The sequence below is a fragment of the Pseudophryne corroboree genome, chromosome 8 (assembly GCF_028390025.1).
Source record: "Pseudophryne corroboree isolate aPseCor3 chromosome 8, aPseCor3.hap2, whole genome shotgun sequence".
Lineage (NCBI taxonomy): Eukaryota > Metazoa > Chordata > Amphibia > Anura > Myobatrachidae > Pseudophryne > Pseudophryne corroboree.
This window is the reverse complement of record NC_086451.1, coordinates 435,705,830-435,731,341: the sequence shown is the minus strand read 5'-3', so window position 1 is coordinate 435,731,341 and position 25,512 is coordinate 435,705,830. Positions and strand designations below refer to the sequence as shown.

Below are 25,512 nucleotides of genomic sequence, written 5' to 3'. Positions count from 1 at the left end.
GCTGCTGTCTGTACTGTACCTGTGCTGTGTATACATGTCATTATGTAGTAATGTGTGAGAGGAGACTGGCACTGCTGCTGTGTGTACATGTCATGGTGTAGTAGTGTGTGAGGAGACTTGCACTGCTGCTGTGTGTACTGTACCTGTGCTGTGTGTACATGTCATGGTGTAGTAGTGTGTGAGAGGAGACTGGCACTGCTGCTGTCTGTACTGTACCTGTGCTGTGTATACATGTCATGGTGTAATAGTGTGTGAGGGGAGACTGGCACTGCTGCTGTCTATACTGTACCTGTGCTGTGTGTACATGTCATGGTGTAGTAGTGTGTGAGGAGGAGACTGGCACTGCTGCTGTCTGTACTGTACCTGTGCTGTGTATACATGTCATGGTGTAGTAGTGTGTGAGTGGAGACTGGCACTGCTGCTGTCTGTACTGTACCTGTGCTGTGTGTACATGTCATGGTGTAGTCGTGTGTGAGGGGAGACTGGCACTGCTGCTGTGTGTACTGTACCTGTGCTGTGTATACATGTCATGGTGTAGTAGTGTGTGAGGAGGAGACTGACACTGCTGCTGTCTAAACTGTACCTGTGCTGTGTATACATGTCATGGTGTAGTAGTGTGTGAGAGGAGACTGGCACTGCTGCTGTCTATTCTGTACCTGTGCTGTGTGTACATGTCATGTTGTAGTAGAGTGTGAGGGGAGACTGGCACTGCTGCTGTCTGTACTGTACCTGAGCTGTGTATACATGTCATGGTGTAGTAGTGTGTGAGGGGAGACTGGCACTGCTGCTGTCTGTACTGTACCTGTGCTGTGTATACATGTCATGGTGTAGTAGTGTGTAAGGAGGAGACTGGCAGTGCTGCTGTCTGTACTGTACCTGTGCTGTGTGTACATGTCATGGTGTAGTAGTGTGTGAGGAGAAGACTGGCACTGCTGCTGTCTGTACTGTACCTGTGCTGTGTGTACATGTCATCGTGTAGTAGTGTGTGAGGGGAGACTGGCACTGCTGCTGTCTGTACTGTACCTGTGCTGTGTATACATGTCATGGTGTAGTAGTGTGTGAGGAGAAGACTGGCACTGCTGCTGTCTGTACTGTACCTGTGCTGTGTGTACATGTCATGGTGTAGTAGTGTGTGAGGGGAGAGTGGCACTGCTGCTGTCTGTACTATACCTGTGCTGTGTATACATGTCATGGTGTAGTGGTGTGTGAGGAGGAGACTGGCACTGCTGCTGTCTGTACTGTACCTGTGCCATGTATACATGTCATGGTGTAGTAGTGTGTGAGGAGGAGACTGGCACTGCTGCTGTCTGTACTGTACCTGTGCTGTGTGTACATGTCATGGTGTAGTAGTGTGTGAGGAGGAGACTGGCACTGCTGCTGTCTGTACTGTACCTGTGCTGTGTATACATGTCATGGTGTAGTAGTGTGTGAGGGGAGACTGGCACCGCTGCTGTCTATACTGTACCTGTGCTGTGTGTACATGTCATGGTGTAGTAGTGTGTGAGGAGGAGACTGGCACTGCTGCTGTCTGTACTGTACCTGTGCTGTGTATACATGTCATGGTGTAGTAGTGTGTGAGTGGAGACTGGCACTGCTGCTGCCTGTACTGTACCTGTGCTGTGTATACATGTCATGGTGTAGTAGTGTGTTAGAGGAGACTGGCACTGCTGCTGTCTGTACTGTACCTGTGCTGTGTGTACATGTCATGGTGTAGTAGTGTGTGAGAGGAGACTGGCACTGCTGCTGTCTGTACTGTACCTGTGCTGTGTATACATGTCATGGTGTAGTAGTGTGTGAGGAGACTGGCACTGCTGCTGTCTGTACTGTACCTGTGCTGTGTACACATGTCATGGTGTAGTAGTGTGTGAGGAGGAGACTGGCACTGCTGCTGTATGTACTGTACCTGTGCTGTGTATACATGTCATGGAGTAGTAGTGTGTGAGAGGAGACTGGCACTGCTGCTGTCTGTACTGTGCCTGTGCTGTGTATACATGTCATGGTGTAGTAGTGTGTGAGGGGAGACTGGCACTGCTGCTGTCTGTACTGTACCTGTGCTGTGTATACATGTCATGGTGTAATAATGTGTGAGGAGGAGACTGGTACTGCTGCTGTCTGTACTGTACTGTACTTGTGCTGTGTATACATGTCATGGTGTAGTAGTGTGTGGAGGAGACTGGCACTGCTGCTGTCTGTACTGTACCTGTGCTGTGTATACATGTCATTATGTAGTAATGTGTGAGAGGAGACTGGCACTGCTGCTGTGTGTACTGTACCTGTGCTGTGTGTACGTGTCATGGTGTAGTAGTGTGTGAGGAGACTTGTACTGCTGCTGTGTGTACTGTACCTGTGCTGTGTGTACATGTCATGGTGTAGTAGTGTGTGAGAGGAGACTGGCACTGCTGCTGTCTGTACTGTACCTGTGCTGTGTATACATGTCAAAGTGTAGTAGTGTGTGAGGGGAGACTGGCACTGCTGCTGTCTATACTGTACCTGTGCTGTGTGTACATGTCATGGTGTAGTAGTGTGTGAGGAGGAGACTGGCACTGCTGCTGTCTGTACTGTACCTGTGCTGTGTATACATGTCATGGTGTAGTAGTGTGTGAGTGGAGACTGGCACTGCTGCTGTCTGTACTGTACCTGTGCTTTGTATACATGTCATGGTGTAGTAGTGTGTGAGGGGAGACTGGCACTGCTGCTGTCTATACTGTACCTGTGCTGTGTGTACATGTCATGGTGTAGTAGTGTTTGAGGAGGAGACTGGCACTGCTGCTGACTGTACTGTACCTGTGCTGTGTATACATGTCATGGTGTAGTAGTGTGTGAGGGGAGACTGGCACTGCTGCTGTCTGTACTGTACCTGTGCTGTGTATACATGTCATGGTGTAGTAGTGTGTGAGAGGAGACTGGCACTGCTGCTGTCTGTACTGTACCTGTGCTGTGTGTACATGTCATGGTGTAGTAGTGTGTGAGAGGAGACTGGCACTGCTGCTGTCTGTACTGTACCTGTGCTGTGTATACATGTCATGGTGTAGTAGTGTGTGAGGAGACTGGCACTGCTGCTGTCTGTACTGTACCTGTGCTGTGTAAACATGTCATGGTGTAGTAGTGTGTGAGGAGGAGACTGGCACTGCTGCTGTCTGTACTGTACCTGTGCTGTGTATACATGTCATGGTGTAGTAGTGTGTGAGGGGAGACTGGCACTGCTGCTGTCTATACTGTACCTGTGCTGTGTTTACATGTCATGGTGTAGTAGTGTGTGAGGAGGAGACTGGCACTGCTGCTGTCTGTACTGTACCTGTGCTGTGTATACATGTCATGGTGTAGTAGTGTGTGAGTGGAGACTGGCACTGCTGCTGTCTGTACTGTACCTGTGCTGTGTATACATGTCATGGTGTAGTAGTGTGTGAGAGGAGACTGGCACTGCTGCTGTCTGTACTGTACCTGTGCTGTGTGTACATGTCATGGTGTAGTAGTGTGTGAGGGAAGACTGGCACTGCTGCTATCTGTACTGTACCTGTGCTGTGTATACATGTCATGGTGTAGTAGTGTGTGAGGAGGAGACTGGCACTGCTGCTGTCTGTACTGTACCTGTGCTGTGTATACATGTCATGGTGTAGTAGTGTGTGAGGAGACTGGCACTGCTGCTGTCTGTACTGTACCTGTGCTGTGTACACATGTCATGGTGTAGTAGTGTGAGAGGGGAGACTGGCACTGCTGCTGTCTGTACTGTACCTGTGCTGTGTATACATGTCATGGTGTAGTAGTGTGTGAGGAGGAGACTGGCACTGCTGCTGTCTGTACTGTACCTGTGCTGTGTTTACATGTCATGGTGTAGTAGTGTGTGAGAGGAGACTGGCACTGCTGCTGTCTGTACTGTACCTGTGCTGTGTATACATGTCATTATGTAGTAATGTGTGAGAGGAGACTGGCACTGCTGCTGTGTGTACATGTCATGGTGTAGTAGTGTGTGAGGAGACTTGCACTGCTGCTGTGTGTACTGTACCTGTGCTGTGTGTACATGTCATGGTGTAGTAGTGTGTGAGAGGAGACTGGCACTGCTGCTGTCTGTACTGTACCTGTGCTGTGTATACATGTCATGGTGTAATAGTGTGTGAGGGGAGACTGGCACTGCTGCTGTCTATACTGTACCTGTGCTGTGTGTACATGTCATGGTGTAGTAGTGTGTGAGGAGGAGACTGGCACTGCTGCTGTCTGTACTGTACCTGTGCTGTGTATACATGTCATGGTGTAGTAGTGTGTGAGTGGAGACTGGCACTGCTGCTGTCTGTACTGTACCTGTGCTGTGTGTACATGTCATGGTGTAGTAGTGTGTGAGGGGAGACTGGCACTGCTGCTGTGTGTACTGTACCTGTGCTGTGTATACATGTCATGGTGTAGTAGTGTGTGAGGAGGAGACTGACACTGCTGCTGTCTAAACTGTACCTGTGCTGTGTATACATGTCATGGTGTAGTAGTGTGTGAGAGGAGACTGGCACTGCTGCTGTCTATTCTGTACCTGTGCTGTGTGTACATGTCATGTTGTAGTAGAGTGTGAGGGGAGACTGGCACTGCTGCTGTCTGTACTGTACCTGAGCTGTGTATACATGTCATGGTGTAGTAGTGTGTGAGGGGAGACTGGCACTGCTGCTGTCTGTACTGTACCTGTGCTGTGTATACATGTCATGGTGTAGTAGTGTGTAAGGAGGAGACTGGCAGTGCTGCTGTCTGTACTGTACCTGTGCTGTGTGTACATGTCATGGTGTAGTAGTGTGTGAGGAGAAGACTGGCACTGCTGCTGTCTGTACTGTACCTGTGCTGTGTGTACATGTCATGGTGTAGTAGTGTGTGAGGGGAGACTGGCACTGCTGCTGTCTGTACTGTACCTGTGCTGTGTATACATGTCATGGTGTAGTAGTGTGTGAGGAGAAGACTGGCACTGCTGCTGTCTGTACTGTACCTGTGCTGTGTGTACATGTCATGGTGTAGTAGTGTGTGAGGGGAGAGTGGCACTGCTGCTGTCTGTACTATACCTGTGCTGTGTATACATGTCATGGTGTAGTGGTGTGTGAGGAGGAGACTGGCACTGCTGCTGTCTGTACTGTACCTGTGCCATGTATACATGTCATGGTGTAGTAGTGTGTGAGGAGACTGGCACTGCTGCTGTCTGTACTGTACCTATGCTGTGTGTACATGTCATGGTGTAGTAGTGTGTGAGGAGACGGGCACTGCTGCTGTCTGTACTGAACCTGTGCTGTGTATACATGTCATGGTGCTGTGTATACATGTCATGGTGTAGTAGTGTGTGAGGGGAGACTGGCACTGCTGCTGTCTGTACTGTACCTGTGCTGTGTATACATGTCATGGTGTAGTAGTGTGTGAGGGGAGACTGGCACTGCTGCTGTCTGTACTGTACCTGTGCTGTGTATAGATGTCATGGTGTAGTAGTGTGTGAGGAGGAGGAGACTGGCACTGCTGCTGTCTGTACTGTACCTGTGCTGTGTATACATGTCATGATGTAGTAGTGTGTGAGGGGAGACTGGCACTGCTGCTGTCTGTACTGTACCTATGCTGTGTATACATGTCATGGTGTAGTAGTGTGTGAGGAGGAGACTGGCACTGCTGCTGTCTGTACTGTACCTGTGCTGTGTATACATGTCATAATGTAGTAGTGTGTGAGGGGAGACTGGCACTGCTGCTGTCTGTACTGTACCTGTGCTGTGTATACATGTCATGGTGTAGTAGTGTGTGAGGGGAGACTGACACTGCTGCTGTCTATACTGTACCTGTGCTGTGTATACATGTCATGGTGTAGTAGTGTGTGAGGGGAGACTGGCGCTGCTGCTGCTGCTGTCTGTACTGTACCTGTGCTGTGTATACATGTCATGGTGTAGTAGTGTGTGAGAGGAGACTGGCACTGCTGCTGTCTATTCTGTACCTGTGCTGTGTGTACATGTCATGGTGTAGTAGTGTGTGAGGAGGAGGAGACTGGCACTGCTGCTGTCTGTACTGTACCTGTGCTGTGTATACATGTCATGATGTAGTAGTGTGTGAGGGGAGACTGGCACTGCTGCTGTCTGTACTGTACCTATGCTGTGTATACATGTCATGGTGTAGTAGTGTGTGAGGGGAGACTGGCACTGCTGCTGTCTGTACTGTACCTGTGCTGTGTATACATGTCATGGTGTAGTAGTGTGTGAGGGGAGATTGGCACTGCTGCTGTCTGTACTGTACCTGTGCTGTGTATACATGTCATGGTGTAGTAGTGTGTGAGGGGAGACTGGCACTGCTGCTGTCTGTACTGTACCTGTGCTGTGTACATGTCATGGTGTAGTAGTGTGTGAGGAGGAGACTGGCACTGCTGCTGTCTGTACTGTACCTGTGCTGTGTGTACATGTCATGGTGTAGTAGTGTGTGAGGGGAGACTGGCACTGCTGCTGTCTGTACTGTACCTGTGCTGTGTATACATGTCATGGTGTAGTAGTGTGTGAGGGGAGACTGGCACTGCTGCTATCTGTACTGTACCTGTGCTGTGTATACATGTCATGGTGTAGTAGTGTGTGAGGGGAGACTGGCACTGCTGCTGCTGTCTGTACTGTACCTGTGCTGTGTATACATGTCATGGTGTAGTAGTGTGTGAGGGGAGACTGGCACTGCTGCTGCTGTCTGTACTGTACCTGTGCTGTGTATACATGTCATGGTGTAGTAGTGTGTGAGGGGAGACTGGCACTGCTGCTGTCTGTACTGTACCTGTGCTGTGTATACATGTCATGGTGTAGTAGTGTGTGAGGAGACTGGCACTGCTGCTGTCTGTACTGTACATGTGCTGTGTATACATGTCATGGTGTAGTAGTGTGTGAGGGGAGACTGGCACTGCTGCTGTCTGTACTGTACCTGTGCTGTGTGTACATGTCATGGTGTAGTAGTGTGTGAGGAGGAGACTGGCACTGCTGCTGTCTGTACTGTACCTGTGCTGTGTATACATGTCATGTTGTAGTAGTGTGTGAGAGGAGACTGGCACTGCTGCTGTCTGTACTGTACCTGTGCTGTGTGTACATGTCATGGTGTAGTAGTGTGTGAGGGGAGACTGGCACTGCTGCTGTCTGTACTGTACCTGTGCTGTGTACATGTCATGGTGTAGTAGTGTGTGAGGAGGAGACTGGCACTGCTGCTGTCTGTACTGTACCTGTGCTGTGTGTACATGTCATGTTGTAGTAGTGTGTGAGGGGAGAATGGCACTGCTGCTGTCTGTACTGTACCTGTGCTGTGTATACATGTCATGGTGTAGTAGTGTGTGAGGAGGAGACTGGCACTGCTGCTGTCTGTACTGTACCTGTGCTGTGTGTACATGTCATGGTGTAGTAGTGTGTGAGGAGGAGACTGGCACTGCTGCTGTCTGTAGTGTACCTGTGCTGTGTATACATGTCATGGTGTAGTAGTGTGTGAGGGGAGACTGGCACCGCTGCTGTCTATACTGTACCTGTGCTGTGTGTACATGTCATGGTGTAGTAGTGTGTGAGGAGGAGACTGGCACTGCTGCTGTCTGTACTGTACCTGTGCTGTGTATACATGTCATGGTGTAGTAGTGTGTGAGTGGAGACTGGCACTGCTGCTGCCTGTACTGTACCTGTGCTGTGTATACATGTCATGGTGTAGTAGTGTGTTAGAGGAGACTGGCGCTGCTGTCTGTACTGTACCTGTGCTGTGTGTACATGTCATGGTGTAGTAGTGTGTGAGAGGAGACTGGCACTGCTGCTGTCTGTACTGTACCTGTGCTGTGTATACATGTCATGGTGTAGTAGTGTGTGAGGAGACTGGCACTGCTGCTGTCTGTACTGTACCTGTGCTGTGTACACATGTCATGGTGTAGTAGTGTGTGAGGAGGAGACTGGCACTGCTGCTATATGTACTGTACCTGTGCTGTGTATACATGTCATGGAGTAGTAGTGTGTGAGAGGAGACTGGCACTGCTGCTGTCTGTACTGTGCCTGTGCTGTGTATACATGTCATGGTGTAGTAGTGTGTGAGGGGAGACTGGCACTGCTGCTGTCTGTACTGTACCTGTGCTGTGTATACATGTCATGGTGTAATAATGTGTGAGGAGGAGACTGGTACTGCTGCTGTCTGTACTGTACTGTACTTGTGCTGTGTATACATGTCATGGTGTAGTAGTGTGTGGAGGAGACTGGCACTGCTGCTGTCTGTACTGTACCTGTGCTGTGTATACATGTCATTATGTAGTAATGTGTGAGAGGAGACTGGCACTGCTGCTGTGTGTACTGTACCTGTGCTGTGTGTACATGTCATGGTGTAGTAGTGTGTGAGGAGACTTGTACTGCTGCTGTGTGTACTGTACCTGTGCTGTGTGTACATGTCATGGTGTAGTAGTGTGTGAGAGAGGAGACTGGCACTGCTGCTGTCTGTACTGTACCTGTGCTGTGTATACATGTCAAAGTGTAGTAGTGTGTGAGGGGAGACTGGCACTGCTGCTGTCTATACTGTACCTGTGCTGTGTGTACATGTCATGGTGTAGTAGTGTGTGAGGAGGAGACTGGCACTGCTGCTGTCTGTACTGTACCTGTGCTGTGTATACATGTCATGGTGTAGTAGTGTGTGAGTGGAGACTGGCACTGCTGCTGTCTGTACTGTACCTGTGCTTTGTATACATGTCATGGTGTAGTAGTGTGTGAGAGGAGACTGGCACTGCTGCTGTCTGTACTGTACCTGTGCTGTGTGTACATGTCATGGTGTAGTAGTGTGTGAGAGGAGACTGGCACTGCTGCTGTCTGTACTGTACCTGTGCTGTGTATACATGTCATGGTGTAGTAGTGTGTGAGGAGACTGGAACTGCTGCTGTCTGTACTGTACCTGTGCTGTGTAAACATGTTATGGTGTAGTAGTGTGTGAGGAGGAGACTGGCACTGCTGCTGTCTGTACTGTACCTGTGCTGTGTATACATGTCATGGTGTAGTAGTGTGTGAGGGGAGACTGGCACTGCTGCTGTCTATACTGTACCTGTGCTGTGTGTACATGTCATGGTGTAGTAGTGTGTGAGGAGGAGACTGGCACTGCTGCTGTCTGTACTGTACCTGTGCTGTGTATACATGTCATGGTGTAGTAGTGTGTGAGTGGAGACTGGCACTGCTGCTGTCTGTACTGTACCTGTGCTGTGTATACATGTCATGGTGTAGTAGTGTGTGAGAGGAGACTGGCACTGCTGCTGTCTGTACTGTACCTGTGCTGTGTGTACATGTCATGGTGTAGTAGTGTGTGAGGGAAGACTGGCACTGCTGCTATCTGTACTGTACCTGTGCTGTGTATACATGTCATGGTGTAGTAGTGTGTGAGGAGGAGACTGGCACTGCTGCTGTCTGTACTGTACCTGTGCTGTGTATACATGTCATGGTGTAGTAGTGTGTGAGGAGACTGGCACTGCTGCTGTCTGTACTGTACCTGTGCTGTGTACACATGTCATGGTGTAGTAGTGTGAGAGGGGAGACTGGCACTGCTGCTGTCTGTACTGTACCTGTGCTGTGTATACATGTCATGGTGTAGTAGTGTGTGAGGAGGAGACTGGCACTGCTGCTGTCTGTACTGTACCTGTGCTGTGTTTACATGTCATGGTGTAGTAGTGTGTGAGAGGAGACTGGCACTGCTGCTGTCTGTACTGTACCTGTGCTGTGTATACATGTCATTATGTAGTAATGTGTGAGAGGAGACTGGCACTGCTGCTGTGTGTACATGTCATGGTGTAGTAGTGTGTGAGGAGACTTGCACTGCTGCTGTGTGTACTGTACCTGTGCTGTGTGTACATGTCATGGTGTAGTAGTGTGTGAGAGGAGACTGGCACTGCTGCTGTCTGTACTGTACCTGTGCTGTGTATACATGTCATGGTGTAATAGTGTGTGAGGGGAGACTGGCACTGCTGCTGTCTATACTGTACCTGTGCTGTGTGTACATGTCATGGTGTAGTAGTGTGTGAGGAGGAGACTGGCACTGCTGCTGTCTGTACTGTACCTGTGCTGTGTATACATGTCATGGTGTAGTAGTGTGTGAGTGGAGACTGGCACTGCTGCTGTCTGTACTGTACCTGTGCTGTGTGTACATGTCATGGTGTAGTCGTGTGTGAGGGGAGACTGGCACTGCTGCTGTGTGTACTGTACCTGTGCTGTGTATACATGTCATGGTGTAGTAGTGTGTGAGGAGGAGACTGACACTGCTGCTGTCTAAACTGTACCTGTGCTGTGTATACATGTCATGGTGTAGTAGTGTGTGAGAGGAGACTGGCACTGCTGCTGTCTATTCTGTACCTGTGCTGTGTGTACATGTCATGTTGTAGTAGAGTGTGAGGGGAGACTGGCACTGCTGCTGTCTGTACTGTACCTGAGCTGTGTATACATGTCATGGTGTAGTAGTGTGTGAGGGGAGACTGGCACTGCTGCTGTCTGTACTGTACCTGTGCTGTGTATACATGTCATGGTGTAGTAGTGTGTAAGGAGGAGACTGGCAGTGCTGCTGTCTGTACTGTACCTGTGCTGTGTGTACATGTCATGGTGTAGTAGTGTGTGAGGAGAAGACTGGCACTGCTGCTGTCTGTACTGTACCTGTGCTGTGTGTACATGTCATCGTGTAGTAGTGTGTGAGGGGAGACTGGCACTGCTGCTGTCTGTACTGTACCTGTGCTGTGTATACATGTCATGGTGTAGTAGTGTGTGAGGAGAAGACTGGCACTGCTGCTGTCTGTACTGTACCTGTGCTGTGTGTACATGTCATGGTGTAGTAGTGTGTGAGGGGAGAGTGGCACTGCTGCTGTCTGTACTATACCTGTGCTGTGTATACATGTCATGGTGTAGTGGTGTGTGAGGAGGAGACTGGCACTGCTGCTGTCTGTACTGTACCTGTGCCATGTATACATGTCATGGTGTAGTAGTGTGTGAGGAGACTGGCACTGCTGCTGTCTGTACTGTACCTGTGCTGTGTATACATGTCCTGGTGTAGTAGTGTGTGAGGGGAGACTGGCACTGCTGCTGTCTGTACTGAACCTGTGCTGTGTATACATGTCATGGTGTAGTAGTGTGTGAGGGGAGACTGACACTGCTGCTGTCTATACTGTACCTGTGCTGTGTATACATGTCATGGTGTAGTAGTGTGTGAGGGGAGACTGGCGCTGCTGCTGCTGTCTGTACTGTACCTGTGCTGTGTATACATGTCATGGTGTAGTAGTGTGTGAGAGGAGACTGGCACTGCTGCTGTGTGTACTGTACCTGTGCTGTGTATACATGTCATGGTGTAGTAGTGTGTGAGGAGGAGACTGGCACTGCTGCTGTCTATTCTGTACCTGTGCTGTGTGTACATGTCATGGTGTAGTAGTGTGTGAGGAGGAGGAGACTGGCACTGCTGCTGTCTGTACTGTACCTGTGCTGTGTATACATGTCATGATGTAGTAGTGTGTGAGGGGAGACTGGCACTGCTGCTGTCTGTACTGTACCTATGCTGTGTATACATGTCATGGTGTAGTGTGTGAGGAGGAGACTGGCACTGCTGCTGTCTGTACTGTACCTGTGCTGTGTATACATGTCATGATGTAGTAGTGTGTGAGGGGAGACTGGCACTGCTGCTGTCTGTACTGTACCTGTGCTGTGTATACATGTCATGGTGTAGTAGTGTGTGAGGGGAGACTGGCACTGCTGCTGTCTGTACTGTACCTGTGTTGTGTATACATGTCATGGTGTAGTAGTGTGTGAGGGGAGACTGGCACTGCTGCTGTCTGTACTGTACCTGTGCTGTGTATACATGTCATGGTGTAGTAGTGTGTGAGGGGAGACTGGCACTGCTGCTGTCTGTACTGTACCTGTTCTGTGTATACATGTCATGGTGTAGTAGTGTGTGAGAGGAGACTGGCACTGCTGCTGTCTGTACTGTACCTGTGCTGTGTATACATGTCATGGTGTAGTAGTGTGTGAGGAGGAGACTGGCAGTGCTGCTGTCTATTCTGTACCTGTGCTGTGTGTACATGTCATGGTGTAGTAGTGTGTGAGAGGAGACTGGCACTGCTGCTGTCTGTACTGTACCTGTGCTGTGTATACATGTCATGGTGTAGTAGTGTGTGAGGAGTAGACTGGCACTGCTGCTGTCTGTACTGTACCTGTGCTGTGTAAACATTAGAGATGAGCGCCGGAAATTTTTCGGGTTTTGTGTTTTGGTTTTGGGTTCGGTTCCGCGGCCGTGTTTTGGGTTCGACCGCGTTTTGGCAAAACCTCACCGAATTTTTTTTGTCGGATTCGGGTGTGTTTTGGATTCGGGTGTTTTTTTTTCAAAAAACACTAAAAAACAGCTTAAATCATAGAATTTGGGGGTCATTTTGATACCAAAGTATTATTAACCTCAAAAACCATAATTTACACTCGTGTTCAGTCTATTCTGAATACCTCACACCTCACAATATTATTTTTAGTCCTAAAATTTGCACCTAGGTCGCTGGATGACTAAGCTAAGCGACCCTAGTGGCCGACACAAACACCGGGCACATCTAGGAGTGTCACTGCAGTGTCACGCAGGATGTCCCTTCCAAAAAACCCTCCCCAAACAGCACATGACGCAAAGAAAAAAAGAGGCGCAATGAGGTAGCTGTGTGAGTAAGATAAGCGACCCTAGTGGCCGACACAAACACCGGGCCCATCTAGGAGTGTCACTGCAGTGTCACGCAGGATGTCCCTTCCAAAAAACCCTCCCCAAACAGCACATGACGCAAAGAAAAAAAGAGGCGCAATGAGGTAGCTGTGTGAGTAAGATAAGCGACCCTAGTGGCCGACACAAACACTGGGCCCATCTAGGAGTGTCACTGCAGTGTCACGCAGGATGTCCCTTCCAAAAAACCCTCCCCAAACAGCACATGACGCAAAGTAAAAAAGAGGCGCAATGAGGTAGCTGTGTGAGTAAGATAAGCGACCCTAGTGGCCGACACAAACACCGGGCCCATCTAGGAGTGTCACTGCAGTGTCACGCAGGATGTCCCTTCCAAAAAACCCTCCCCAAACAGCACATGACGCAAAGAAAAAAAGAGGCGCAATGAGGTAGCTGTGTGAGTAAGCTAAGCGACCCTAGTGGCCGACACAAACACCGGGCCCATCTAGGAGTGTCACTGCAGTGTCACGCAGGATGTCCCTTCCAAAAAACCCTCCCCAAACAGCACATGACGCAAAGAAAAATTAAAGAAAAAAGAGGTGCAAGATGGAATTGTCCTTGGGCCCTCCCACCCACCCTTATGTTGTATAAACAGGACATGCACACTTTAACCAACCCATCATTTCAGTGACAGGGTCTGCCACACGACTGTGACTGAAATGACGGGTTGGTTTGGACCCCCACCAAAAAAGTAGCAATTAATCTCTCCTTGCACAAACTGGCTCTACAGAGGCAAGATGTCCACCTCATCATCATCCTCCGATATATCACCGTGTACATCCCCCTCCTCACAGATTATCAATTCGTCCCCACTGGAATCCACCATCTCAGCTCCCTGTGTACTTTGTGGAGGCAATTGCTGCTGGTCAATGTCTCCACGGAGGAATTGATTATAATTCATTTTAATGAACATCATCTTCTCCACATTTTCTGGATGTAACCTCGTACGCCGATTGCTGACAAGGTGAGCGGCGGCACTAAACACTCTTTCGGAGTACACACTTGTGGGAGGGCAACTTAGGTAGAATAAAGCCAGTTTGTACAAGGGCCTCCAAATTGCCTCTTTTTCCTGCCAGTATAAGTACGGACTGTGTGACGTGCCTACTTGGATGCGGTCACTCATATAATCCTCCACCATTCTTTCAATGTTGAGAGAATCATATGCAGTGACAGTAGACGACATGTCCGTAATCGTTGTCAGGTCCTTCAGTCCGGACCAGATGTCAGCATCAGCAGTCGCTCCAGACTGCCCTGCATCACCGCCAGCGGGTGGGCTCGGAATTCTGAGCCTTTTCCTCGCACCCCCAGTTGCGGGAGAATATGAAGGAGGAGATGTTGACAGGTCGCGTTCCGCTTGACTTGACAATTTTCTCACCAGCAGGTCTTTCAACCCCAGCAGACTTGTGTCTGCCGGAAAGAGAGATCCAAGGTAGGCTTTAAATCTAGGATCGAGCACGGTGGCCAAAATGTAGTGCTCTGATTTCAACAGATTGACCACCCGTGAATCCTTGTTAAGCGAATTAAGGGCTCCATCCACAAGTCCCACATGCCTAGCGGAATCGCTCCGTGTTAGCTCCTCCTTCAATGTCTCCAGCTTCTTCTGCAAAAGCCTGATGAGGGGAATGACCTGACTCAGGCTGGCAGTGTCTGAACTGACTTCACGTGTGGCAAGTTCAAAGGGCATCAGAACCTTGCACAACGTTGAAATCATTCTCCACTGCGCTTGAGACAGGTGCATTCCACCTCCTATATCGTGCTCAATTGTATAGGCTTGAATGGCCTTTTGCTGCTCCTCCAACCTCTGAAGCATATAGAGGGTTGAATTCCACCTCGTTACCACTTCTTGCTTCAGATGATGGCAGGGCAGGTTCAGTAGTTTTTGGTGGTGCTCCAGTCTTCTGTACGTGGTGCCTGTATGCCGAAAGTGTCCCGCAATTCTTCTGGCCACCGACAGCATCTCTTGCACGCCCCTGTCGTTTTTTAAATAATTCTGCACCACCAAATTCAAGGTATGTGCAAAACATGGGACGTGCTGGAATGTGCCCATATTTAATGCACACACAATATTGCTGGCGTTGTCCGATGCCACAAATCCACAGGAGAGTCCAATTGGGGTAAGCCATTCCGCGATGATCTTCCTCAGTTGCCGTAAGAGGTTTTCAGCTGTGTGCGTATTCTGGAAACCGGTGATACAAAGCGTAGCCTGCCTAGGAAAGAGTTGGCGTTTGCGAGATGCTGCTACTGGTGCCGCCGCTGCTGTTCTTGCGGCGGGAGTCCATACATCTACCCAGTGGGCTGTCACAGTCATATAGTCCTGACCCTGCCCTGCTCCACTTGTCCACATGTCCGTGGTTAAGTGGACATTGGGTACAGCTGCATTTTTTAGGACACTGGTGACTATTTTTCTGAGGTCTGTGTACATTTTCGGTATCGCCTGCCTAGAGAAATGGAACCTAGATGGTATTTGGTACCGGGGACACAGTACCTCCAACAAGTCTCTAGTTGGCTCTGCAGTAATGATGGATACCGGAACCACGTTTCTCACCACCCAGGATGCCAAGGCCTCAGTTATCCGCTTTGCAGTAGGATGACTGCTGTGATATTTCATCTTCCTCGCAAAGGACTGTTGGACAGTCAATTGCTTGGTGGAAGTAGTAAAAGTGGTCTTACGACTTCCCCTCTGGGATGACCATCGACTCCCAGCAGCAACAACAGCAGCGCCAGCAGCAGTAGGCGTTACACGCAAGGATGCATCGGAGGAATCCCAGGCAGGAGAGGAATCGTCAGAATTGCCAGTGACATGGCCTGCAGGACTATTGGCATTCCTGGGGAAGGAGGAAATTGACACTGAGGGAGTTGGTGGGGTGGTTTGCGTGAGCTTGGTTACAAGAGGAAGGGATTTACTGGTCAGTGGACTGCTTCCGCTGTCACCCAAAGTTTTTGAACTTGTCACTGACTTATTATGAATGCGCTGCAGGTGACGTATAAGGGAGGATGTTCCGAGGTGGTTAACGTCCTTACCCCTACTTATTACAGCTTGACAAAGGCAACACACGGCTTGACACCTGTTGTCCGCATTTCTGTTGAAATACTTCCACACCGAAGAGCTGATTTTTTTGGTATTTTCACCAGGCATGTCAGTGGCCATATTCCTCCCACGGACAACAGGTGTCTCCCCGGGTGCCTGACTTAAACAAACCACCTCACCATCAGAATCCTCCTGGTCAATTTCCTCCCCAGCGCCAGCAACACCCATATCCTCCTCATCCTGGTGTACTTCAACACTGACATCTTCAATCTGACTATCAGGAACTGGACTGCGGGTGCTCCTTCCAGCACTTGCAGGGGGCGTGCAAATGGTGGAAGGCGCATGCTCTTCACGTCCAGTGTTGGGAAGGTCAGGCATCGCAACCGACACAATTGGACTCTCCTTGTGGATTTGGGATTTCGAAGAACGCACAGTTCTTTGCGGTGCTTTTGCCAGCTTGAGTCTTTTCAGTTTTCTAGCGAGAGGCTGAGTGCTTCCATCCTCATGTGAAGCTGAACCACTAGCCATGAACATAGGCCAGGGCCTCAGCCGTTCCTTGCCACTCCGTGTGGTAAATGGCATATTGGCAAGTTTACGCTTCTCCTCCGACAATTTTATTTTAGGTTTTGGAGTCCTTTTTTTACTGATATTTGGTGTTTTGGATTTGACATGCTCTGTACTATGACATTGGGCATCGGCCTTGGCAGACGACGTTGCTGGCATTTCATCGTCTCGGCCATGACTAGTGGCAGCAGCTTCAGCACGAGGTGGAAGTGGATCTTGATCTTTCCCTAATTTTGGAACCTCAACATTTTTGTTCTCCATATTTTAATAGGCACAACTAAAAGGCACCTCAGGTAAACAATGGAGATGGATGGATACTAGTATACTTATGGATGGACTGCCGAGTGCCGACACAGAGGTAGCTACAGCCGTGGACTAACGTACTGTGTCTGCTGCTAATATAGACTGGATGATTGATAATGAGATGAAATCAATATATATATGTATGTATATATAATATCACTAGTACTGCAGCCGGACAGGTAGATAATATATTTATTAGGTAATGATGACTGGTGACGGACCTGCTGGACACTGTCAGCTCAGCAGCACCGCAGACTGCTACAGTAAGCTACTATACTCTATAGTAGTATGTACAAAGAAGAAAGAAAAAAACAAACCACGGGTAGGTGGTATACAATTATGGATGGACTGCTGAGTGCCGACACAGAGGTAGCTACAGCCGTGGACTAACGTACTGTGTCTGCTGCTAATATAGACTGGATGATTGATAATGAGATGAAATCAATATATATATGTATGTATATATAATATCACTAGTACTGCAGCCGGACAGGTAGATAATATATTTATTAGGTAATGATGACTGATGACGGACCTGCTGGACACTGTCAGCTCAGCAGCACCGCAGACTGCTACAGTAAGCTACTATACTCTATAGTAGTATGTACAAAGAAGAAAGAAAAAAAAAAACCACGGGTAGGTGGTATACAATTATGGATGGACTGCCGAGTGCCGACACAGAGGTAGCTACAGCTGTGGACTAACGTACTGTGTCTGCTGCTAATATAGACTGGATGATTGATAATGAGATGAAATCAATATATATATGTATGTATATATAATATCACTAGTACTGCAGCCGGACAGGTAGATAATATATTTATTAGGTAATGATGACTGATGACGGACCTGCTGGACACTGTCAGCTCAGCAGCACCGCAGACTGCTACAGTAAGCTACTATACTATAGTAGTATGTACAAAGAAGAACGAAAAAAAAAAAACCACGGGTAGGTGGTATACAATTATGGATGGACTGCTGAGTGCCGACACAGAGGTAGCTACAGCCGTGGACTAACGTACTGTGTCTGCTGCTCATATAGACTGGATGATTGATAATGAGATGAAATCAATATATATATGTATGTATATATAATATCACTAGTACTGCAGCCGGACAGGTAGATAATATATTTATTAGGTAATGATGACTGACGACGGACCTGCTGGACACTGTCAGCTCAGCAGCACCGCAGACTGCTACAGTAAGCTACTATACTATAGTAGTATGTACAAAGAAGAACGAAAAAAAAAAACCACGGGTAGGTGGTATACAATTATGGATGGACTGCTGAGTGCCGACACAGAGGTAGCTACAGCCGTGGACTAACGTACTGTGTCTGCTGCTAATATAGACTGGATGATTGATAATGAGATGAAATCAATATATATATGTATGTATATATAATATCACTAGTACTGCAGCCGGACAGGTAGATAATATATTTATTAGGTAATGATGACTGATGACGGACCTGCTGGACACTGTCAGCTCAGCAGCACCGCAGACTGCTACAGTAAGCTACTATACTCTATAGTAGTATGTACAAAGAAGAAAGAAAAAAAAAAAAACCACGGGTAGGTGGTATACAATTATGGATGGACTGCCGAGTGCCGACACAGAGGTAGCTACAGCCGTGGACTAACGTACTGTGTCTGCTGCTAATATAGAGTCTAGACTGGATGATAAATTATTGATAATGAGATGAAATCAATATAATATCACTAGTACTGCAGCCGGACAGGTACTATATATATTTATTATGTAATGACTGATGACGGACCTGCTGGACACTGTCAGGTCAGCACAGCACCGCAGACTGCTACAGTAAGCTACTATAGTAGTATGTATAAAGAAGAATGAAAAAAAAAAAAACCACGGGTAGGTGGTATACAATATTATATATATATATATATATATTATATACAATTATATATATATATATATATATATATATATATATATATTAAACTGGTGGTGATTGATTATTAAACTGGTGGTCACTTCAGGACAGGTCACGTTGCAACTTGCAACTAGTACTCCGAGGCCTAAGCAGACAATCACAAAATATATTATTATACTGGTGGTCAGTGTGGTCACAACAATGGCAGTGTGGCACTGACTCTGGCAGCAAAAGTGTGCACTGTACGTTATATGTACTCCTGAGTCCTGCTCTCAGACTCTAACTGCTCCCCACTGTCAGTGTCTCCCCCACAAGTCAGATAATACACTTACAGTCACACTATCTAATCTATAAATATCACTTCAGCAAGTAGTATAGTAGTATACAGTAGTACTCCTCCTAATAATGCTCCCCGAAAATACTGTGTCTCTCTCTTCTCTAAACGGAGAGGACGCCAGCCACGTCCTCTCCCTATGACTCTCAATGCACGTGTGAAAATGGCGGCGACGCGCGGCTCCTTATATAGAATCCGAGTCTCGCGATAGAATCCGAGCCTCGCGAGAATCCGACAGCGTGATGATGACGTTCGGGCGCGCTCGGGTTAGCCGAGCAAGGCGGGAAGATCCGAGCCTGCTCGGACCCGTGTAAAAAAACTGAAGTTCGGGCGAGTTCGGATTCAGAGGAACCGAACCCGCTCATCTCTAGTAAACATGTCATGGTGTAGTAGTGTGTGAGGAGGAGACTGGCACTGCTGCTGTCTGTACTGTACCTGTGCTGTGTATACATGTCATGGTGTAGTAGTGTGTGAGGGGAGACTGGCACTGCTGATGTCTGTACTGTACCTGTGCTGTGTGTACATGTCATGATGTAGTAGTGTGTGAGGGGAGACTGGCACTGCTGCTGTCTGTACTGTACCTGTGCTGTGTATACATGTCATGGTGTAGTAGTGTGTGAGAGGAGACTGGCACTGCTGCTGTCTATATTGTACCTGTGCTGTGTATACATGTCATGGTGTAGTAGTATGTGAGGGGAGACTGGTGCTGCTGCTGTCTGTACTGTACCTGTGCTGTGTATACATGTCATGGTGCAGTAGTGTGTGAGAAGGAGACTGGCACTGCTGCTGTCTGTACTGTACCTGTGCTGTGTGTACATGTCATGGTGTAGTAGTGTGTGAGGAGACTGGCACTGCTGCTGTCTGTACTGTACCTGTGCTGTGTATACATATCATGGTGTAGTAGTGTGTGAGGAGACTGGTGCTGCTGCTGTCTGTACTGTACCTGTGCTGTGTGTACATGTCATGGTGTAGTAGTGTGTGAGGAGACTGGCACTGCTGCTGTCTGTACTGTACCTGTGCTGTGTATACATATCATGGTGTAGTAGTGTGTGAGGGGAGACTGGCACTGCTGCTGTCTATATTGTACCTGTGCTGTGTATACATGTCATGGTGTAGTAGTGTGTGAGGGGAGACTGGCACTGCTGCTGTCTGTACTGTACCTGTGCTGTGTATACATGTCATGGTGTAGTAGTGTGTGAGAGGAGACTGGCACTGCTGCTGTCTGTACTGTACTTGTGCTGTGTATACATGACATGGTGTAGTAGTGTGTGAGGAGACTGGCACTGCTGCTGTGTGTGCTGTACCTGTGCTGTGTATACATGTCATGGTGTAGTAGTGTGTGAGGGGAGACTGGCAGTGCTGCTGCCTGTACTGTACCTGTGCTGTGTGTACATGTCATGGTGTAGTAGTGTGTGAGGGGAGACTGGCACTGATGCTGCGTGTACTGTACCTGTGCTGTGTATACATGTCATGGTGTAGTAGTGTGTGAGGGGAGACTGGCACTGCTGCTGTCTGTACTGTACCTGTGCTGTGTATACATGTCATGGTGTAGTAGTGTGTGAGTGGAGACTGGCACTGCTGCTGTCTGTACTGTACCTGTGCTGTGTATACATGTCATGGTGTAGTAGTGTGTGAGTGGAGACTGGCACTGCTGCTGTCTGTACTGTACCTGTGCTGTGTATACATGTCATGGTGTAGTAGTGTGTGAGAGGAGACTGGCACTGCTGCTGTCTGTACTGTACCTGTGCTGTGTATACATGTCATGGTGTAGCAGTGTGTGAGAGGAGACTGGCACTGCTGCTGTCTGTACTGTACCTGTGCTATGTATACATGTCATGGTGTAGTAGTGTGTGAGGAGGAGACTGGCACTGCTGCTGCCTGTACTGTACCCGTGCTGTGTGTACATGTCATGGTGTAGTAGTGTGTGAGAAGTGTAACTGCTATCTGCACTGTACCAATACTGTACATTATCATTTCTGTCTCCTTGCAGTGGACAGTCGTTGTCCATCTTTGCTGGATTGTGTCATGGAGAGGAGAGAAAAGTGTGTTCTAGACAGTGACAAATGTGGTCCCTGCAGACCCCAATTTGAAGAAACAAAGTCTGGCAAATGCATATTTAAAGGTATTGTCAGGCGAGTGTGGGAATGTAATCATGTTTGTGAGGAGTGTGGGAGTCCCATAGACAACTGCTGAATACTACTGGAGTATCAGTTTGTGGACAGTTATCTTACTATAGATTAGACTCAGAGCTTTATTATGGACCCGATTATGAGTTGCACGCAGCAGCATCTATTGGCAGGCACACGTCTTTGAGTTTATAAAAATGGCACTACAGCTTCCCATGTGTATAATCATGCAGCCAAATGTGCAAGGACCGAGACACCCGCTTTTAGCATTCATTGTAATACCGTACTGTAGTTTTCAGAAATATGCAGTGTCAAATAATCAACTACATGAACATCGGCATAGCGCCCAATGACATTATAAAATCCCTTACAGATATGACAACATCTCTCTCAGTGCCTCTGATACGCATTTATTTTATGGAAATGGTTCCATATTGATACCATCTTTGTCGTTCCACCAATATGGTTTTTCAGCTGCTACACTGCTCCAATATCAAACGCCAAACTGGAGTTCCACAATCCTCAAAGTTTGAATCAGTTGCTGCTTTAGAAAGACATCACAAATGGTTCCCTTTGATTTAAACAAGAGTAACTACATCACGCTCCTCCCATTCTCAGGAGCGAGTGACAGTTGGAGGACAATTGGTGAGGTTTATTTTCCAAACACCCTATTCCCGTAGTGTTATTCTATATTATTTTGTTTTAAACTTAAAGGGCGAGAGGCAATTGGCTGCCAATAGCAATACTTTCCACACTGCTGCATTGTCTACAGCAGTAATCAAAATAATCACCATAACTTAATTATTTATCACGAGGCTCAGCTGCCAAAGCAAAATGTTTCCAGAGCAGTAAAGTATATTTATTTCTCTGGTATCGTCAAGATAGGGATGGCCATTTTTGTCCTATAAGTTTTGGCAGAGATGCAGATTTTATTTATTAACCTGGCATAGGGTACAAAGCGGTTTACCCCACCCCCTTCTCTGATTGGCCCTCTACAATCACCTGTCCCATGGTAGACATGTGCATCAATTGTTCAAACCATCATTGGTTTTCCATAAACGGTTTCCTGTCATCAATGGCCCTCATTCCGAGTTGATCGGTCGCAAGGCGAATTTAGCAGAGTTACACACGCTAAGCCGCCGCCTACTGGGATTGAATCTTAGCTTCTTAAAATTGCGACCGATGTATTCGCAATAATGCGATTACTAACTACTTAGCAGTTTCAGAGTAGCTCCAGACTTACTCTGCCTGTGCGATCATTTCAGTGCTTGTCGTTCCTGGTTGACGTCACAAACACACCCAGCGTTCGCCCAGGGACTCCCACCGTTTCTCCGGCCACTCCTGCGTTTTTTCCGGAAACGGTAGCGTTTTCAGCCACACGCCCCTGAAACGCCGTGTTTCCGCCCAGTAACACCCATTTCCTGTCAATCACATTACGATCGCCGGAGCGAAGAAAAAGCCGTGAGTAAAAATACTTTCTTCATAGTAAAGTTACTTGGCGCAGTCGCAGTGCGAACATTGCGCATGCGTACTAAGCGGATTTTCACTGCGATGCGATGAAAAATACCGAGCGAACAACTCGGAATGAGGGCCAATATACGGTATCAATGGCACTATCAATGGCCATCCATACTTTAAGAAACATCTTTTACACAAAGAAGAGACCGGATCCAGGAAGGTGCCCTACTTTCCCGAAAGTCCAGGAGCCCCTGAAATGTGAAAGTCTTTCAGACGTACCAGAATGGTATAGTAGTAAACAGACAAGTGCAAAAAGGTCTTATGTATGATGTTTGAGAGACACATGTCCAAACAGTAAATGGAAACCAAAATACAAATTTGTTGCTTTTCAATAGTAAAATCAACGGGGAAATTGGATTACAGGTTTTGATGATAAGAGTAGAGGAAAAGTGTAAATTGTAACAGTGAAATTTGTTGTGTTCTTCTTCTTCTTCTTCTCTTGATCCAGAGAGACCTTCAAAGTTCATGGGACCAGATTCAATAATTGACTTAATCCAAGAACACCGGATGAACAAAGGTCACAGGATAAACTCCACACCTGCAGGTATGTCAGTGCGTATTCTCTTCATTCTGTCTTTGTTTTCATGAAGAGATGTCAGTAGTTTCCTGCATCCCAATCTGGTAAGGGGATGTAGTTAGTATCCCTGGTTCACCAAGGCAGCAGTCAGAAGTCCGGTACCAGGATCCCAACAGCCAGAATCCAAGTATGCTGGGGATGGTTATGCTGCGGGGAGGGAGGTTGGGGGTTAGGCTGCGGCTATGTTGGGTTAGGGATAAATGCAGGAGGAGAGTGTTAGGGAGCGGGTAAGGGGTAGGGTTAGCTTACCTTTCAAAAAGTGTCTATATTCTTTACCCAACCCGAGGTCTCTCCAAGCATCAATCTCCCCTCCAATCACCTGTCAAATCCCAACATGCGGGCCAGGTTTTAAGTATATCCATGGCTCAGCACCGATGGCTAAACCAAATTGGCTGAGGTGCTAATTAAGTCACCTGTGGCCAAGCATGGACAAACTAAAAACCTGAACAATTGGAGTGCCCTGAGGACTGCAGTTGAGAACCTCTGCCGCAGGCCCTTAACCGGTGTTCTGGGATACATAGCTGCCTTGTTTTCCACAAAATAGAATCTGCCCGCTAATCTCATAACATTTTCCTTGCAGCTTCTACCACGACCAGTACTGCCGGCTCCCCAGTTGGCACATCAGTTGGATTTAGACCTCAGCTTCAACACAATACCACTGTGGCAGGAACGCCGCCACCGCTAGTGCCAACCTCTGCATCCCAGATGAAAGAGACTAAAATGGGCAGGAGAAGGAAATCGGAGATCAACCAGACAATGTCGCTAAGTAATAATACTTACATTTAATTTACTTATACAATCTAGGCCCCATCTCCAGAAGGGTATAAATACAGGGTCTGGGACTCCGGGTCGACAACAAAAAGGTCGACACACCTTAGGTCGATGCCAATTGGTCAACACACCTTAGGTCGACATGGACAAAAGGTCGACAGGAACAAGGTCGACATGGAAAAAAGTCGACATGAGTTTTTAAATTTTTTTGGTGTCGTTTTCTTCGTAGAGTGACCGGGAACCCCAATTAGTGCACCGCGTCCCCTCGCATGGCTCGCTTTGCTCGCCATGCTTCGGGCATGGTGCCTTCGCTCCGCTACCGCTTTGCTCGGCACAGATTACCGTTCCAATCGTAGTCCACGTGGATCGTTAAGTATGAAAAGGTTCTAAAAAAGAAAAAAATTGTGAAAAACTCATGTCGACCTTTTTCCATGTCGACCTTGTTCCTGTCGACCTTTTGTACACGTCGACATAAGGCGTGTCGACCAATTGGCATCGGCCTAAGGTGTGTCGACCTTTCTGTTGTCGACCTGGAGTCCGGATACCCTATATACATTAGAGACTGTACAAAGGGCTACTAAAATGATTCATGGCCTAAAGCATAAAATTTACCAGAAAAGACTAAAAAAAAAAAAAAAAATCTTAACATGTATAGTTTGGAGCAGAGAAAGGAAAGGGGAGACATCATAGAAACTTTCAAATGTACCAAGAGTTTAGCAAGTTACAGGAGGAAAACATTCTTCCAAGGAAGAGAAGTATTAGAACACAAGGACATGCACGGAGGCAGCTTCAGGGGAAATGTAAGGAAAAGTTACTTCACAGAAAAGAGTAGTGGATAACAGTGGCGTGCGGTGAGATCAGTGGCTGGTGAGGCATGCCCACTACCACAACCGCTATGACTGCCACCAGTGCCCACTACTGTACTGACACCCACGCCAGCTGCCAATGCCTGCTAAAGTCGCCGCCAGCTACCGCCCCCCACAGCTAATTCCCAATCCAATGCCGCCACCCATGCCCGCAGAGTCTTGGGAGCAGCAGCAGCCAGGGCCTGGGCAGCAGAATCGCCCGGGGTTAAGGATAGCAGTGGAGGGTCTGCATGGAAGCGGGATTATACCCCGGCAGACATACAGTAATCACCCCCACTCCCGTTATACCCCAGAACACATATGCAGTAATCACCCCACCCTCCCTTTATACCCTAGCCCATATGCAGTAATCACCACCCCCCTCCCCTTTTCCCTCGGAACACATGGCGTAATTGCCCCCTCCCCTTTTCCCACAGCACACAAGGAGTAATTGTGCCCCCTCCCCTTATACCCCAGCACATTATGCACATCTCCGTGCTGAGCGCTGCTGTGTACTAACCATGGGCTGCCCTGCTCTTTGAAACACAGAGCGCAGGGCAGCCCATGGTCAGTAGACAGCAGCGCTCAGCACTGACACCGGCTGGCTATACACACTGGCCGGCTCTCTGGCTGCGCTGCTGACTACGGCAGTGGGGACACTGACCAGTGGTGGGGCCGGGGGGGAGCGCGTAGTTCATGAGCCGAAGATGGTGGAGGCTCAAGTATGTCAGGCTGCTGCGCCCCCGTGTAACGCCGGCTCTTACCTGGAGTAACGGTAGGGCCAATCCTGGCGGGACTGAGAGCGGCTACCCATGGCTTTTAGCGGCGATCAGTGAGCGGTGAGTAGTGCAGGGGGACAGAG

At 48.2% G+C, this 25,512-nt stretch overlaps 1 protein-coding gene across 2 annotated transcripts in view; it reads left to right on the top strand.

Moving 5' to 3' along the window:
* The window catches only part of LOC134949462 (neural proliferation differentiation and control protein 1-like), a 173,985-nt gene that overhangs the window by 101,772 nt on the left and 46,701 nt on the right, over nt 1-25,512 (top strand). For both annotated transcript variants that reach the window (XM_063938039.1, XM_063938040.1), the window contains 3 exons: nt 20,804-20,935; nt 22,906-23,001; nt 23,615-23,800. In XM_063938039.1, the coding sequence (XP_063794109.1) occupies nt 20,804-20,935; nt 22,906-23,001; nt 23,615-23,800 (414 nt within the window). The remainder of the gene's footprint in view (nt 1-20,803; nt 20,936-22,905; nt 23,002-23,614; nt 23,801-25,512) is intronic.